We start from the raw sequence: 16,977 nt of genomic DNA, 5'->3' as shown, positions 1-16,977 counted from the left end.
CGCTTTATCCGGGGCCGGGTCGCGGAGGCAGCAGTCCAAGCAGAGTTGCCCAGACTTCCCTCGCCCCAGACACTTCCTCCAGCTCCTCCGGTGGCACCCCAAGGCGTTCCCAGGCCAGCCGAGAGACATAGTCCCTCCAGCGTGTCCTGGGTCTGCCCCGAGGCCTCCTACCGGAGGGACATGCCCGAAACACCTCCCTCGGGAGGCGTCCGGGGGGCATCCGAAATAGATGCCCGAGCCACCTCAGCTGGCTCCTCTCGATGTGGAGGAGCAGCGGCTCTACTCCGAGCTCCTCCCTGGTGACTGAGCTCCTCACCCTATCTCTAAGGGTACGCCCAGCCACCCTACGGAGGAAGCTCATTTCAGCCGCTTGTATCCGAGATCTCGTTCTTTCGGCCATGACCCATAGTTCATGACCATAGGTGAGGGTAGGAACGAAGATCGACCGGTAAATCGAGAGCTTCGCTTTTTGGCTCAGCTCCTTCTTCACCACGACGGACCGATACAACGTCCGCATGACTGCAGACGCTGCACCGATCCGCCTGTCGATCTCACGCTCCATCTTTCCCCCACTCGTGAACAAGACCCCAAGATACTTGAACTCCTCCACCTGGGACAAGGGCACTCCACCGACCTGGAGGGGGCAAGCCACCTTTTTCCGGTCGAGAACCATGGCCTCGGATTTAGAGGTGCTGATCCTCATCCCAGCTGCTTCACACTCGGCTGCGAACCGTGTCAGTGACGCTGGAGATCCAGGCTTGATGGGGCCAACAGAACCACATCATCCGCAAATAGCAGAGATGAGATTCTGTGGTCCCCAAACCGGACCCCCTCTGGCCCCCGGCTGTGCCTAGAAATTCTGTCCATATATATGATGAACAGAACCGGTGACAAAGGACACCCCTGCCGGAGGCCAACGTGCACAGGGAACAGGTCCGACTTACTGCCGGCAATGCGAACCAGACTCCTGCTCCGGGAATACAAGGACCGAACAGCCCTCAACAAGGGACCCCGGACTCCGTACTCCCGGAGCACCCCCCACAGGACATCTCGGGGGACGCGGTCGAACGCCTTCTCCAGATCCACAAAACACATGTGGACTGGTTGGGCGAACTCCCACGAACCCTCAAGCACCTGGTGGAGGGTCTAGAGCTGGTCCAGTGTTCCACGACCAGGACGAAAACCGCATTGTTCCTCTTGGATCCGAGGTTCGACTAACGGCCGGACCCTCCTCTCCAGTACCCTGGAATAGACTTTCCCGGGGAGGCTGAGGAGTGTGATCCCTCTGTAGTTGGAACACACCCTCCGATCCCCCTTCTTAAAGAGAGGGACCACCACCCCGGTCTGCCAGTCCAGAGGTACTGTCCCCGCCCGCCACGCGATGTTGCAGAGACGAGTCAGCCACGACAGTCCCTGCACATCCAGAGACTTAAGGAACTCTGGGCGAATCTCATCCACTCCCGGTGCCTTGCCACCGAGGAGCTTCACAACAACCTCGGTGACTTCAGCTTGGGAAATGGACGAGTCCACCTCTGAGAACCCAGTCTCTGCTTCCTCAATGGAAGACGTGGTGGTGGGATTGAGGAGGTCCTCGAAGTATTCCTTCCACCGCCCGACAATGTCCCCAGTTGAGGTCAACAGCTCCCCACTTCCACTGTAAACAGTGTTGGTGGAGAACTGCTTCCCCCGCCTGAGGCGCCGGACGGTTTGCCAGAATTTCCTCGAGGCCGACCGAAAGTCCTCCTCCATGGCCTCTCCGAACTCCTCCCAGACCCGAGTTTTTGCCTCCACCACAGCCCGGGCTGCGGCTCGCTTGGCCTGCCGGTACCTGTCGATTGCCTCGGGAGTCCTATGAGCTAACAGTGCCCGGTAGGACTCCTTCTTCAGCTTGACGGCATCCCTTACTTCCGGTGTCCACCACCGGGTTCGGGGATTGCCGCCACGACAGGCGCCAGAGACCCTGCGGCCACAGCTCCGAGCAGCAGCTTCGACAATGGAAGTTGAGAACATGGTCCACTCAGACTCAATGTCTCCAACCTCCCTCGGGATCTGTGAGAAGCTCTCCCGGAGGTGGGAGTTGAAGGCTGCGCGGACGGAAGGCTCGGCCAGATGTTCCCAGCAGACCCTCACAACACGTTTGGGCCTGCCGAGTCTATCCGGCCTCCTCCCAGTCCAGCGCATCCAACTCACCACCAGGTGGTGATCAGTTGACAGCTCTGCCCCTCTCTTTACCCGAGTGTCCAAGACACGCGGCCAGAGATCAGATGACACGACCACAAAGTCTATCATTGACCTCCGGCCTAGGGTGTCCTGGTGCCATGTGCACTTATGGACACCCCTGTGCTCCAACATGGTGTTCGTTATGGACAAGCTGTGACTGGCACAGAAGTCCAATAACAGAACACCACTCGGGTTCAGATCGGGGAGGCCGTTCCTCCCAATCACCCCCTTCCAAGTCTCGCTGTCATTGCCCACGTGGGCGTTGAAGTCCCCCAGGAGAACAATGGAGTCCCCAGTTGGGGCACTGTCCAGCACCCCTCCCAGGGACTCCAAGAAGGTTGGGTACTCCGAACTGCTGTTCGGTGCATAGGCCGAAACAACAGTCAGAGACCTGTCCCCTACTTGTAGGCGTAGGGACGCAACCCTCTCGTTCACCGGGGTGAACTCCAACACATGGCGGCTGAGCTGTGGGGCAATAAGCAAGCCCACTCCAGCCCGCCGCCTTACACCGCGGGCAACTCCAGAGAAGTGGAGTATCCAGCCCCTGTCGAGGAGCTGGGTTCCAGAGTCCAAGCTGTGAGTGGAGGTGAGCCCGACTATATCTAGCCGGTATCTCTCAACCTCCCTCACAAGCTCGGGCTCCTTCCCCCCCAGCGAGGTCACATTCCATGTCCCAAAAGCCAGAGTCCGTGTCCGGGGATCGGGTCGTCGAGGCCCCTGCCGTCGACTGCCACCCAATCCACATTGCACCCGACCCCTACGGCAGCCTCTGTAGGTGGTGGGTCCACAGGAGGATGAGGAAGAGGGGCCCGCGTCGTCCCTTCGGGCTGAGCCCGGCCGAGTCCCGCGGGCAAGAACGCGGCCACCAGGCGCTATATTATATAAAATATAATATAATATATAAAATATAATATAATATATATAATATAATATAATATAATATAAAATATAATATAATATATAAAATATAATATAATATAAAATATAATATAAAATATAATATAATATAATATAAAATATAATATAATATATAAAATATAATATAATATAAAATATAATATAATATATATAATATAATATAATATATAAAATATAATATATATAATATAATATAATATAATATAAAATATAATATAATATATAAAATATAATATAATATATAAAATATAATATAATATAATATAAAATATAATATAAAATATAATATAATATATATAATATAATATAATATATAAAATATAATATAATATATATAATATAATATAATATAATATAAAATATAATATAATATATAAAATATAATATAATATATATAATATAATATAATATATAAAATATAATATAATATATATAATATAATATAATATAATATAAAATATAATATAATATATAAAATATAATATAATATATATAATATAATATAATATATAAAATATAATATAATATATATAATATAATATAATATATAAAATATAATATAGTATTTACCGTATTTCAGGGTTCTACATTGACACTTTTATTTTGCACGTGACTCTTTATAGCACATCGGTTCTGGTTAGTTTGGTCCTCCTGTGTGTTTCCAGATGTTGACCAGTGTTTGGTCCTCCTGTGGTGTTTCCAGATGTTGACCAGTGTTTGGTCCTCCTGTGGTGTTTCCAGATGTTGACCAGTGTTTGGTCCTCCTGTGGTGTTTCCAGATGTTGACCAGTGTTTGGTCCTCCTGTGGTGTTTCCAGATGTTGACCAGTGTTTGGTCCTCCTGTGGTGTTTCCAGATGTTGACCAGTGTTTGGTCCCTCCTGTGGTGTTTCCAGATGTTGACCAGTGTTTGGTCCTCCTGTGGTGTTTCCAGATGTTGACCAGTGTTTGGTCCTCCTGTGGTGTTTTCCAGATGTTGACCAGTGTTTGGTCCCTCCTGTGGTGTTTCCAGATGTTGACCAGTGTTTCTTCCCTCCAGCAGCCAGAGAAGCGTTTTAGCGCCACAGTTAGAAGAAGAGGAGGTGAAGAGTCACTGGATCGTCTCTTCCCTCCTCTTGTCCCCAGTTCACCTCCTGAGTGTTTCTCTCAGTTCATCCTCCCTCCTTCATCCTGTCATTTGCTTTTTTGTCGTCCGTCTTGTTTTGGCTCATGTTTTAGTTTGACTCCACGCCTTCCTCCTCCTCCCCCATCGAATGTTGCCGCTTCGCTCCCTGGAGCAGAAAGGTACTGGTCCCTCCCTCCTCCACCCTCCTCCACCCTCCTGAGTGCTCCGTCTCTCTCTCTCTCTCTCTCTCTCTCTCTCTCTCTCTCTCTCTCTCACCTGTTCTGGTTTGTTTCAACATGAACTGCATGCCCTCCTTCTCTCTGCCGTCAGTCGTAGCGCCGTGGTTCTCCAGGATTCTCTGAGTTCTCCGGGGTTCTCTTGGGTTCTCCGGGGTTCTCCAGGATTCTCCAGGGTTCTCTAGGATTCTCTTGGGTTCTCCAGGGTTCTCCGGGGTTCAGGCCCCCAGGCCTTCCTCAGTACGTGAGGAATGCGAGCGCCGGGTCATAATCGCGGCGGCGGCGGCCCAATGAGAGGCTCCACTTCGCCCAGCTTGCGCCTGCGATTACCCATGATGCCTCTGTGCTGCGGTTTCCTGGTGACGCCGTCACGCTGCTCCTCCTGCTGCTTCCCTACACCACTGAACCCACGCCCCCCTGTGAGCGAGTGGAGCCTTCTGATTGGCTGAAACACCAAGATTCTGGACGCCTCTCCTCCTCCTCCTCCTCTTCCTCTCCTCCTCCTGTCCTCCTCCTCTCCTCTTCCCTCCTCTCCTCTTCCTCTCCTCCTCCTCTCCTCTTCCTCTCCTCCTCCTCTCCTCTTCCTCTCCTCCTCCTCCTGTCCTCCTCCTCCTAACCTCCTCTCTTCCTCCTCTCCTCTTCCTCCTCCTGTCCTCCTCCTCTCCTCTTCCTCCTCTCCTCTTCCTCTCCTCCTCCTCTCCTCCTCCTCCTCCTCCTCCTCTTCCTCTCCTCTTCCTCTCCTCTTCCTCTCCTCCTCCTCTCCTCCTCCTCCTCCTCCTCTCCTCCTCTTCCTCACCTCCTCCTCTCCTCCTCTCCTCCTCTTCCTCTCCTCTTCCTCTCCTCTTCCTCTCCTCCTCCTCTCCTCCTCCTCCTCTTCCTCTCCTCATCCTTCTCCTCCTCTCTTCCTCCTCTCCTCCTCCTCCTCTTCCTCTCCTCCTCCTCTCCTCCTCCTCCTCCTCCTCCTCTTCCTCTCCTCTTCCTCTCCTCCTCCTCTCCTCCTCCTCCTCTTCCTCTCCTCATCCTTCTCTCCTCCTCTCCTCTTCCTCACCTCCTCCTCTCCTCCTCTCTTCCTCCTCTCCTCCTCCTCCTCTCCTCCTCCTCCTCTTCCTCTCCTCCTCTCCTCTTCCTCCTCTTCCTCTCAGTCGCTCCTCATCGTCGGTCCGACTCCACAAAAGCCTCCTTTCTCCTCCCAAACCAATCAGCTGTTCCCTCGGTTCCCTGGTGCAGCGAGTTGGAGAAGTTTCCACGGAGACCAGGGTCTTTTGTGGCCGGAGGAGGGGGTTTGTCCGGGAACACAGAGCACAAAGAGAGTCCGGGGTGGGGGGGGGGGGGGGGGGGTCGTCGGGTCGAGGAGGTGGGGATCAGTTCAGTCTGGGAATCATTGGGAGTCTCTCTGCTGCGATCTGGGGTAAGGAACGGAGAACCGGGTTCTTCCAGCAGGGAGGGAAGATGAGGAGCAGCGAAGTGGGGAGTTTGTGTGGAAGTAAGAGGATCCTGACGGAGGCTGCAGCCCGGAGGCGTCCTGATGGAGGCTGCAGCCCGGAGGGGTCCTGACGGAGGCTGCAGCCCGGAGGAGTCCTGACGGAGGCTGCAGTCCGGAGGAGTCCTGATGGAGGCTGCAGCCCGGAGGGGTCCTGACGGAGGCTGCAGCCCAGAGGAGTCCTGACGGAGGCTGCAGCCCGGAGGAGTCCTGACGGAGGCTGCAGCCCGGAGGAGTCCTGACGGAGGCTGCAGCCCGGAGGGGTCCTGACGGAGGCTGCAGCCCCCTGACGGAGGCTGCAGCCCGGAGGGGTCCTGACGGAGGCTGCAGCCCCCTGACGGAGGCTGCAGCCCGGAGGAGTCCTGACGGAGGCTGCAGCCCGGAGGAATCCTGATGGAGGCTGTTGTTTGTGTGTTTGGTCTTTGCATGAGTAGATCCTTCAGCTGCTTCCTGTGCTTCTCTTCTCTCTCAGACTAAAGCATGTGATTCGTTTTCGTCTTTCCTCTCCAACACGTAGCTGGAAGCGCATGTGCTGTGACTCCTCTGACTCCTCTGACTCCTCTGACTCCTCTGCCTCAGAGGCCGTTGTCAGGATTCTAACGTTTCACTCTGCCAGTGTGGAGCTGTACCTTTCCTCTGCTGCGCCACGTAACGCCGCCTCACCTTAACGTTGTACATGCAAATATCCATGTGTTGCAGGCCGCGCCCTCTGACCTGGACCCTGACGGGGGGGCTCTGGGTCAGCGCTCTAAGTTCCCCGTCTCTAACATCCCCTCCACCCTGGACAAGCAGACTAACTGGACTAAAGCTCTGCCGCTGCCCACGCCAGAGGAGAGAATGAAATGCAATTCCCAAGTCATCACCTCATGCGTCATCCCCATTAATGTGACCGGTAAATTTCTCCCACTTCAACTTTTGCATTCTGCTTGTGGATGTCGTCCAGCTTGAGAGCTTCATTCCATCTGATCCTCCAACGTCCAGGGTTGTTTCTGTTTCTGACGTAAAGCTGCAGAGCAGCGGACGCAGTCCTGCTCAAATGTCTTTTAATTCATTACCACAGCCTAAACTGAGACGTGCACATAGATTTTTCACCTCATAAGTTGCAGAGACGACGGTCTTTCCTTCAAAATCTAGTAAACCATTAAATACTTAGTTATCAACCACTAATTGTTCTTCAGTATTATTTTCCAATAGAAACACATAATCAGATTTAAAAACTTCCCAAAGAACATTTTCACATTGGTTTTCTGTCGCTGCTCATTTCCTGCTGTTTGCAGGTCGTCTGGCAGAACTTCAGGTTTCTTGATGTAAAATGTAAAAGTGGCAGCGATTCTATTAAATAGGCCTCGCGAGTAACGAGCGAGTGGCTTATCTGAAATGCAAAGCTTTTATTTCAGTGGTCACAGTTGTGTAACAAGCAGTGTTGTCGCGTGTCTGATCCACCACAGACTTTGTGTTGTTTCAGTCAAATAAACTAGAACGTTCGTCTCACACAACGAAATCCTGCATCTGACAGAGAAACGTCCTCGTGATCAGTGAGCGTCGACGCTGCGGCCGGGAGACCATCTCCATTTCATGCTTTGTCACCACTGGTGCTGGTGAACGTCGCCTCTCCTGCTCGGAGCCTTTGTGGCGGCGGAGAGCCGCGAGCCGCGAGCCGAATGCCAATGAGCCGCGTCCAAATGGCTGAAAAGGCCCCTGATGTAATTTACTCACGCGACTCCAAAGGAGGGCTTGTGCGCCGGCGCCGGCCGGGTCAGACCGGCCCGCTGAAAAAGCACATTGTGAGCAGAGAGCAGGAATCGCCATGGCGCTGAAAGGCCTGAGTCGCCGTCACATGACGGTCGTAACGAGAACACCGGAGACTTTGCTTTTCATTCCTAAACTCATCAGCACGTTGCTTCTCATCTTCTGTGTGCTTTGACAGCTTCTAGGGTCAAACTCAGTTTATTCTCCGCCTCCAGAACAAAACCACACAAAGACGTCGGAGCTCCGAGCTCCACGTCTCCGCCGTGCTGCTATTTTTGTAGGAGGCCTAATTTAGTTTGGCTCGGCGTCGCCGTCGTTCTCGTGAGACGGCGTGAGAGCGAGAGCAGGACAAAGATTCCTCAGATGTCCCGTCTGCTCCGCAGGGCTGGGCTTCGACAGAGATGCCAGTGTGCGCTGCTCGCTGGTTCACTCGCAGTCGCTGCTGCAGCGGCGGCGGAAGCTGAGGAGGCGGCGGACCGTCGCCGGCGTCCCCAGGCAGGTGCAGCAGGACCTGGGTACGTTTCCGACCGACCCTACGACCGACTGTCACTTTGTCGCCACCGTTCATCCAGAAAGGGTTAGAATCCTCAGGGTAACTTACAACTTGTGTCATTTTTGTTGTTGTCGTTGTGAAGGAGGTGATTTCAGGACATTGAGCAGCACAGTCCAGTTCTATTGAAATAAAGTCACCAAGTGCCATTGTTTTTAAGTTAATCTGAGATCATTTTTCAAATAAGATAAGATAAGATCAGGTAAGAGATAAGAAATGAGAGTCAATGAAGCCTGAAGAAGGGCGACGACTGTTAAATCCTGGATCTCCATCAAACGTTTAGAAAGTAAAAGTTACTTCACTATAAATCAACATTGCATTTGATGCATCTTACTCAAGGTGAACCCTTTAACTTCACACATTAGGTAGTGGCCAAACAAAGGCTTTGCTCAAGGGTCCCCGGTGACGAGGGTGGGAACCAGCACCGGGTCCAGGTCCAGGTCTTGTGTTGTCTCAGTTCTGTGCTCGGCCTCATTCCACTGACTGTTGCTCCTGTGTGGCGGCAGATTCGGACGAGTCCCCCGGCTCCAGGGAGAGGACGGTGAGGACGGTGAGGACGGTGAGGACGGCGCTGGTCCCCTCCGGCCCCGGCGCCGCCCCGTTCAGCCCGGCGCTCGCCGGCCACCTGAACACCAGAGACTCCGGCTGCCAGACGGAGGACTTCCTGACCCCGGGAGCCCCGTCTCGACGGAGGATCAGGGCCCAGAGGGGTCCGGGGGTCTGCCTCGCCCTCTCCCGCTCGGCGGGCAACATCTCCTCCCTGCCCGACGGCGTGGACGCCGTGTTCGGCGCCTCGCTGGGCCTGCGGTCCCGGAGTCTGCCACGGGGCAGCGGCCGGAGGACGGAGGACGGCGGCGAGGAGAGTGACGACGACGAGGAGGAGGAGGAGGAAGAGGAGCTGTCGCCGTTCGGTGCGGAGGACTTCCTGCCGGGGCCCATGGAGCTGATCCTGACGGGCGGCGAGGCGAGGGCGGACGCCCAGCTGAAGTACCAGCAGCGCTCGGCCAGTCCGGAGCGCGGCTGGATGGAGCGCTCCGGGTCCCGCCTGCCCCGGCAGCCCGACCTGGGCAGCTGCGAGATCTCGTCCAGCTCGGACACCTTCGGCAGCCCGGTGCACTCGGTGTCGGCCGCCGGCGTGCTGGGAGGCCCGATGGACCACAAGGACGACCACCAGTCGTCCAGCGGGAACTGGAGCGGCAGCAGCTCCACCTGCCCCTCCCAGACGTCGGAGACCCTCCCCCCCGCCGCCTCGCCGCCGCTCACCGGCTCCTCGCACTGCGACTCCGAGCTCTCCCTGAACGCCGCCGGCCACGCCGCCGACGACCAGGCCGGCTTCCTGTCGGACCCCTATCAGGGCCTCAGGGCGCAGCGGGCGGGATCCTTCTCCTCCACCGCCATGGACATCCTGGAGGAGGTGGGGGTGGGCGCCCCCGTGGACGGGGACTGGAGCTACGGCCAGCCGGAGCCCGGCGGGGGGGCGGAGAGCAGCCTGGGCTGCCCCAGCTTCACCAGCATGGCCACCTGCGAGAGCAGCTTCTCCGACAAGCCGCCGTCGGAGAAGGCCGACACCGTGTCGCACTACTCCGTGGACACCGAGGGCTACTACACCTCCATGCACTTTGACTGCGGCCTGAAGGGCAGCAGGAGCTTCACGTACAGCTGCGCGCCGTGCGGCTCCGACCGCAGCCTGTCGGAGCTGGGGGGTCACGTGACCCTGGGGAGGCGCTGCCTCTCGCTGAGGAAGGCCAAGGCCCGGCCGTCGCCGCCCAAGAGGAGCTCCTCCCTGAGGAAAATCTGCAGCGAGGGAAACATCCCCGACAAGAAGGAACCAAAGATCAGCTGTGGCCAGCAGCGCCCCCTGTCCCGGGACCGGAGGCTGCAGCTCCGTCTGTCCGGCTCTCCGGGTCCAGCGGGAGCCTCTTGTGTCCCCGGGGGGCCCCCGGAGGTGTGGGGGGCCGAAAGCTGCACGGATTTCTCCGACTTGGGCGTGTTGAGCTCCACAGAAGCTCACTCGTTCAAGGACGACGGCGCCGTGCAGGCCGACTACGCGGACCTGTGGCTCCTGAACGACCTGAGGTCCGGCGACCCGTACCGCTCGCTGTCCAACTCCAGCACGGCCACCGGCACCACCGTGGTCGAGTGCGTCCGGTCGCAGGAGAGCTCCGAGTCGCAGACGTCCCCGCCGGGCTCCGGGGCCACCACCCCCTCCCTGCCCTCGGTGGACGGGGACTTCAAGCTGGCGTCCCCGGAGCGGCTGGCGGGCCTGGCCAGCCCCTCCAGCGGCTACTCCAGCCAGTCGGAGACCCCCACCTCCTCCTTCCCCTCCGCCTTCTTTCCCGGGCCGCTGTCGCCCGCCAGTGGCAAGAGGAAACCCAAAGTCCCCGAGAGGAAGTCGTCGCTGCCGTCGCTGTCGCTGCGGCCGCCGTCCTCCTGCGACCCGGACCTGGAGCCGCCCGCCATCCCGCCCCCCCACCTGGACCTGAGCGCCCTGCACGGCGGCACCAACAAGGCTTCGGCCTTCAGGACCCAGATACAGAACCTCCATCAACACAAGCAGAAGTTGGCGCCGCCGGCCAAACACTTCCCGCCTTCCAGCTCGGAGGTGTTCAGCGCCCGTCCCTGGACCATCACGCCCTCGGCGCTGCACGCCGTCCAGCTCCGCTCCGTCAGCAAGGACGTCGACGACCAGCTGGAGGCGGCTTCCCGACTCCACCCTCCCTCTGGGAACACGCCCCCCATTGGTCAGTCTGCCGAGCTCCAGGGTCCCTCGCCGTACGGCGTCCGTCCCAGGAAGTCTCCGAAGGACTGGTGGGACTCCTTCACCTCAAGCAGCGACTCGACAAGCGGATGTGAGGCGGAGCCGAGGAGCCGGCCGGACCCAGAGCCTCCGTCGGGGGGCGGGGCGGCCGCCGGGCTGCAGTCGGAGCCCAGTGAGAATCCGGCCGGCGCCGACGTCCCCGAGACGCCGGCCGGTCTGGAGGACGAGGGAGACAAAGGACAAGAACTCGTCTCCCGGCCTGAGGACCCGGAGCCGCCGTCTGAGGACGGAGTCCTCCCTCCTCCACCCAGCCTGGCCCACGGGTGGAGCGGCGTCCAGGAAGCGCCTGCAGCCGACGGAGAGTCGGAGGCAGTCACAGCGAGTCCGGTCGTCAACGGCAACGACAAGGAAGGGGGAAACGATTCATCGGGTGTTTTGGCCCAAAGCGGCCGGTGTGACGACCAGGAGGCGACGGAGGAACGTTCCGGTCCAGGTGGGTCGTCGTTTTATCTCCTCTCGTCTCCGTCGCTCCTCTGCATCGTCTTCAGAACTCTGGTCGGGACGTCGTCTCTCTGCGATGAGTTTTAGTCCCGCCCCGCGGGAGACCTGGGCGTCGTTTCAGTGTTTCTCCTTCGTCACGAAATGCTTTTTTTTTTCTAACCTTGAAAGTTGGCTTATTATGCAACGTCCTGTTTTCAGGATTTTATTCTCAATGAAGTTTGTCTGCAGCCATAAAACATTGCTAATGATCTGGAAAAGAAGAAAGATTCCACACGGGCTAAACATACCACGTTTTTAGTGGATTTTTCAACTTTAGCCATTTTATACATCTTTAACTGTTAAACTGTTTAAAATCATAAAGACGTTTCTTTGTGTTGACAGCCTGTCGGCCCGGCGGCGCCGCTGCGGCGCTCCCGCTCGATGAACCCAGGCCAGAGGATGACGGCGTGTTCCTGTCGCCCTCCAAAGCTCGTACCACCGAGGATCTGTTTGCAATGATCCACAGGTGAGTGGCGGCGGGCGACGCCTCTTCGCCGTGACCTCAGACGTTATGACCTCGTCGTCGTGACCTCTTTGTCGTGACCTCTTCGTCGTGACCTCAGACGTCGTGACCTCAGACGTCGTGACCTCTTCGTCGTGACCTCAGACGTTATGACCTCGTCGTCGTAACCTTTTCGCCGTGACCTCTTTGTCATGGCCTCTTTGTCGTGACCTCTTTGTCGTGACCTCTTTGTCGTGACCTCTTCGTCGTGACCTCAGACGTCGTGACCTCAGACGTCGTGACCTCAGACGCGGTGACCTCAGACGTTATGACCTCAGACGTCGTGACCTCAGACGTCGTGACCTCAGACGCGGTGACCTCAGACGTTATGACCTCAGACGTCGTGACCTCAGACGTCGTGACCTCAGACGTCGTGACCTCAGACGCGGTGACCTCAGACGTTATGACCTCAGACGTCGTGACCTCAGACGTCGTGACCTCAGACGTTATGATCTCAGACGCGGTGACCTCAGACGTTATGACCTCAGACGTCGTGACCTCAGACGTCGTGACCTCAGACGTGGTGACCTCTTCGTGGTGACCTCAGACGTCGTGACCTCAGACGTTATGACCTCAGACGTCGTGACCTCTTCGTGGTGACCTCAGACGCGGTGACCTCTTCGTCGTGACCTCAGACGTTATGACCTCAGACGTCGTGACCTCAGACGTTATGACCTCAGACGTCGTGACCTCTTCGTGGTGACCTCAGACGCGGTGACCTCTCCGTGGTGTAACGCTGCTCGTCGCCTGCAGGTCCAAGAGGAAGGTGTTGGGGCGGAAGGACTCTGACCCGGGTGTGAGGAACCGCCTCGGGGCGTCTCCGGGCAACACGCCGCCCGGCAGCGCCGTCAGCTCCCCGGTCGCCGTGGCGTCTCCCCCCCTCCCCCTCCCCCCCGCCCACCCCCTCTGCCCCCCCGGCGGCGACCCCCCCGGCCTCGCAGAGGGTCTCCGGTCCCATCTACAGGAACGCCAAGAAGTCCAGCACCTCCAGCGAGGAGTTCAAGCTGCTGCTGCTCAGGAAGGGCAGCCGCTCCGACTCCAGCTACCGCATGTCGGCCACCGAGATCCTCAAGAGCCCCGGCGCCCCCAGATCCCCCGGGGACCCCGGCCCCCCCGGGGACCCCGGGGCGGAGGAGCCTCCCGGCCCGGAGCCGCCGTCCGGCAGCCCCTACCCCCGAGCCAACACCGAGGGCTTCTCCCCGAGGGCCTCGCCCACCGCCTCCAGGCCGGGCCGCTCCAGGATCCCCCCCCCCGCCAGCAGCAGCCGCTTCGGGGGGCGGGGTCGCCTGTTCTCGCCCCCCATGCAGGCCATCTCGGAGGGCGAGGCGGAGAACTCCGACGGGAGCCCCCAGGACGAGCGCTCGTCTCGGGGCTCCACGTAGGAAACGGGAGGGACGAGGTGGCAAATCTAATATATATGGAACGTATATGGAACATATATGGAATGTATATGGAACGTATATGGAACGTATAAGGAATATATATGGAACGTATATGGAACGTATATGGAACGTATAAGGAATATATATGGAACGTATATGGAACATATATGGAATGTATATGGAACGTATATGGAACGTATATGGCGCGTATATGGAACGTATATAGAATATATATGGAACGTATATGGAACGTATATGGAATATATATGGAACGTATATGGAACGCATATGGAACGTATATGGAACATATATGGAACGTATATGGAACATATATAGAACGTATATGGAACATATATGGGAACATTTGTGGAACGTATATGGAACATATATAGAACGTATATGGAATATATATGGAACATATATGGAACGTATATGGAACATATATAGAACGTATATGGAACATATATGGAACATATATGGAACGTATATGGAACATATATGGAACATATATGGAACGTATATGGAATATATATGGAACGGAGCCGGAGCAGCGAGGGAAGTTGAAACGTTCCGTCACCAGTCGAGGAAACTGTGGTAAAATGTTTCTGATCTTATTTCTGGTGGAAAATATTTTAGCTGTTTCACACAAAGTGTATTTCTAAAGAGCTTCTATCGATATGAAACACACAGACGGCATTAGAACACATTTTTTAACAACTGTATTCTGTGAACAATGACGCCACTTCAAAGGAAAAACAAAGAAACATTCAGAACTTTGTGTTTTTAAGTTTTTAAAAGCCACGACTTTCCTCTTCACTGAGGTTTAATTCACATTTCTTCTACCGTTTCTACAAATTCACCTTTTACAAGTATGAACTGTTTGTATTCTGTGAATACCTATAAAGCCCCCTGCAGCCTCCTTGCAGCCCCCTGTAGCCCCCCACAGCCCCCTGCAGCCTCCTTGCAGCCCCCACAGCCTCCCTGCAGCCCCCTGCATCCTCCTTGCAGCTCCTTGCAGCCCCCCTCAGCCCCCTGCATCCTCCCTCAGCCCCCCTCAGCCTCCTTGCAGCCCCCCACAGCCCCCTGCAGCCCCCCTCAGCCCCCTGCATCCTCCCTCAGCCCCCCTCAGCCTCCTTGCAGCCCCCCTCAGCCCCCCTGCATCCTCCTTGCAGCCCCCTCAGCCTCCTGCAGCCCCCCTGCATCCCCCTGCAGCCCCCTGCATCCTCCTTGCAGCCCCCCCACAGCCCCCTGCAGCCCCCCTCAGCCCCCTGCATCCTCCTTGCAGCCCCCCCTCAGCCTCCTGCATCCCCCCTGCATCCTCCTTGTAGCCCCCCTCAGCCCCCCTGCATCCTCCCTCAGCCCCCCTGAGCCTCCTGCAGCCCCCCTCAGGCCCATGCAGCCTCCCTCAGCCCCCTCAACCCCCTGTAGCCCCCCTGCAGCCCCCCTCAGCCCCCTGCAGCCTCCTCAGCCCCCCTGCAGCCCCCGCCGGCTGCACCAGGTCCTTCTGGAGCACCAAGACAACAGAAAATGTGAATCTGGGCTCCGACACCTGCAGCAGAACTCCTCTGAAGTTCTCTGGCTCCGTTTTTAAAGCCGTAATGATTCATTGTTCCTCGTCAGACGGAGGCGAGGAGGCAAGGAGGCAAGGAGGCGAGGAGGCGAGGAGGCAAGGAGGCAAGGAGGCGAGGAGGCGAGGGGGCAAGGAGGCAGCAGGTGTTTTACGTGGGAAGTGAAATAGGTGATTTATTTGAGAGTGGCGGCGGAGCGACGGGGTCGCGGGATTCTAAAGAGTAAAGAAACTGGTCATTTATTGATTTGCTGACTCGGCGTGTTTGCGTATCGTTGGAAGAGGCAAAGACAGCGGAAAGTGAGGAGGATCAGTTCTGCCTGGTTTTACTGGGCGGAAGGCGGCGGAGCGGCAGGTCCACGTTCCACTTGTCCCGGAACTCTGAATTCAGAACCTTCTCCTTCCTGCGGTCGTGTCGACATGCAAACGTTAGGATTTACTTCAACCAGCAGATTCATTAACGGTTTAATGAAACCTCCTGGTTGCAGCAGAAAACAACATGGAAACACTTTTTAGTCGTAACATTTCAAAACTGTTGAACCAGAAACAGACGATTTGTCTTTTCTGTGGTTCAATAAACCAAATCCCAGTAAGAATGACTTCAAACCGTGCTTCACATTTTGTCGTTTTCAGTGTTTGTGAGATTTTTCACTTTGTGTCCCGCTGCTAGCTAGCGAGCTAAAGTGTTCACCTGGACGCAGAGAGGGAAAACGATCAGATTTCAGCTGGAATCGAGAGGAAACTAAACAGAGAAGGAATAGCGACAGGTGACGTCGTAGCTTTGAGCACGCAGCTTGTTTGAATGAGGTCGATGTGTGTAATTCCCGGTTCCGAGGACAAGTGGAACATCGGCCACCAGGTTGTGTTTCGTTTTGACGTGAGGATCAAGAAGGTCCAGGGTTTCAGCAGAAGCTCTTCCCACGTCCTCCCAGTGGCCCAAACAATCGAAATAGATGTATTTTTCTAGCAGATGCAGAGAACCTCAGCGCGGCGCTTTGATTCACTGTAAAAAAAAGAAAAGAAAAGAAAAACCTTAAATAACCTGAAAAGATGCAACAACGACTGGCCGGTATGTTTAGAAACAGATTTTTTATCCAGATGCTTATTTTGTTATGAGAGACAGAGTTTATGTGAGACACTGGTTATCAGAGAGACGAGAGGTGACCAGCAGGGGTCCCCCCCCCCCCCCCCCCCCTCACCCCCCCCCCCCATCCTCAGCTGGTTCTATAGGAAGAACATGGACTTTAGGTGCTGCATGAGCTCTTATGCAAAGCAGACAGACGGAATCCGGCCTTCTGGAGGTTTTCTGTCTATAAAGCAACTTCCTTTGCCTTTTGACGCTCCGCACACATGCAACAACACAGAACATAGAACAGGGTAGAAGACATAGAACACAGAACAGGGTAGAATACATAGAACACAGAACAGGGTAGAACACAGAACATAGAACAGGGTAGAAGACATAGAACACAGAACAGGGTAGAATACAGAACATAGAACAGGGCAGAACACACAGAACACAGAACAGGGTAGAACACAGAACATAGAACAGGGTAGAAGACATAGAACACAGAACAGGGTAGAATACATAGAACACAGAACATAGAACAGGGCTAGAATACTTAGAACACAGAACATAGAACAGGGTAGAAGACATAGAACACAGAACAGGGTAGAATACATAGAACAGGGTAGAATACAGAACATAGAACAGGGCAGAACACACAGAACACAGAACAGGGTAGAACACAGAACATAGAACAGGGGTAGAAACACATAGAACACAGAACAGGGTAGAATACATAGAACACAGAACACAGAACAGGGTAGAAGACATAGAACACAGACATAGAACAGGTAGAACACAGAACACAGAACAGGGTAGAACATAGAACAGGGTAGAACACAGAACATAGAACAGGGGTAGAACGTAGAACAGGGTAGAACACAGACTTCAGCCTGTTGAACCTTC

The 16,977-nt window shown here is 55.5% G+C and overlaps 1 protein-coding gene across 1 annotated transcript in view; it reads left to right on the top strand.

Moving 5' to 3' along the window:
* Nucleotides 1–13,581, top strand: part of nhsa (Nance-Horan syndrome a (congenital cataracts and dental anomalies)) — a 60,513-nt gene extending 46,932 nt beyond the window's left edge. The window contains 7 exon segments of the mRNA XM_080506858.1: nucleotides 4,355–4,420; nucleotides 6,657–6,849; nucleotides 8,090–8,221; nucleotides 8,763–11,507; nucleotides 11,897–12,020; nucleotides 12,810–12,932; nucleotides 12,934–13,581. Of these exon segments, the coding sequence (XP_080362984.1) occupies nucleotides 4,355–4,420; nucleotides 6,657–6,849; nucleotides 8,090–8,221; nucleotides 8,763–11,507; nucleotides 11,897–12,020; nucleotides 12,810–12,932; nucleotides 12,934–13,438 (3,888 nt within the window). The 3' untranslated portion in view covers nucleotides 13,439–13,581.
* The last annotated feature ends 3,396 nt before the right edge of the window (nucleotides 13,582–16,977 follow it).

The sequence above is a fragment of the Blennius ocellaris genome (assembly GCF_963422515.1).
Source record: "Blennius ocellaris genome assembly, chromosome: 12".
NCBI lineage: Eukaryota > Metazoa > Chordata > Actinopteri > Blenniiformes > Blenniidae > Blennius > Blennius ocellaris.
This window is presented reverse-complemented; position numbering and strand designations above follow the sequence as displayed.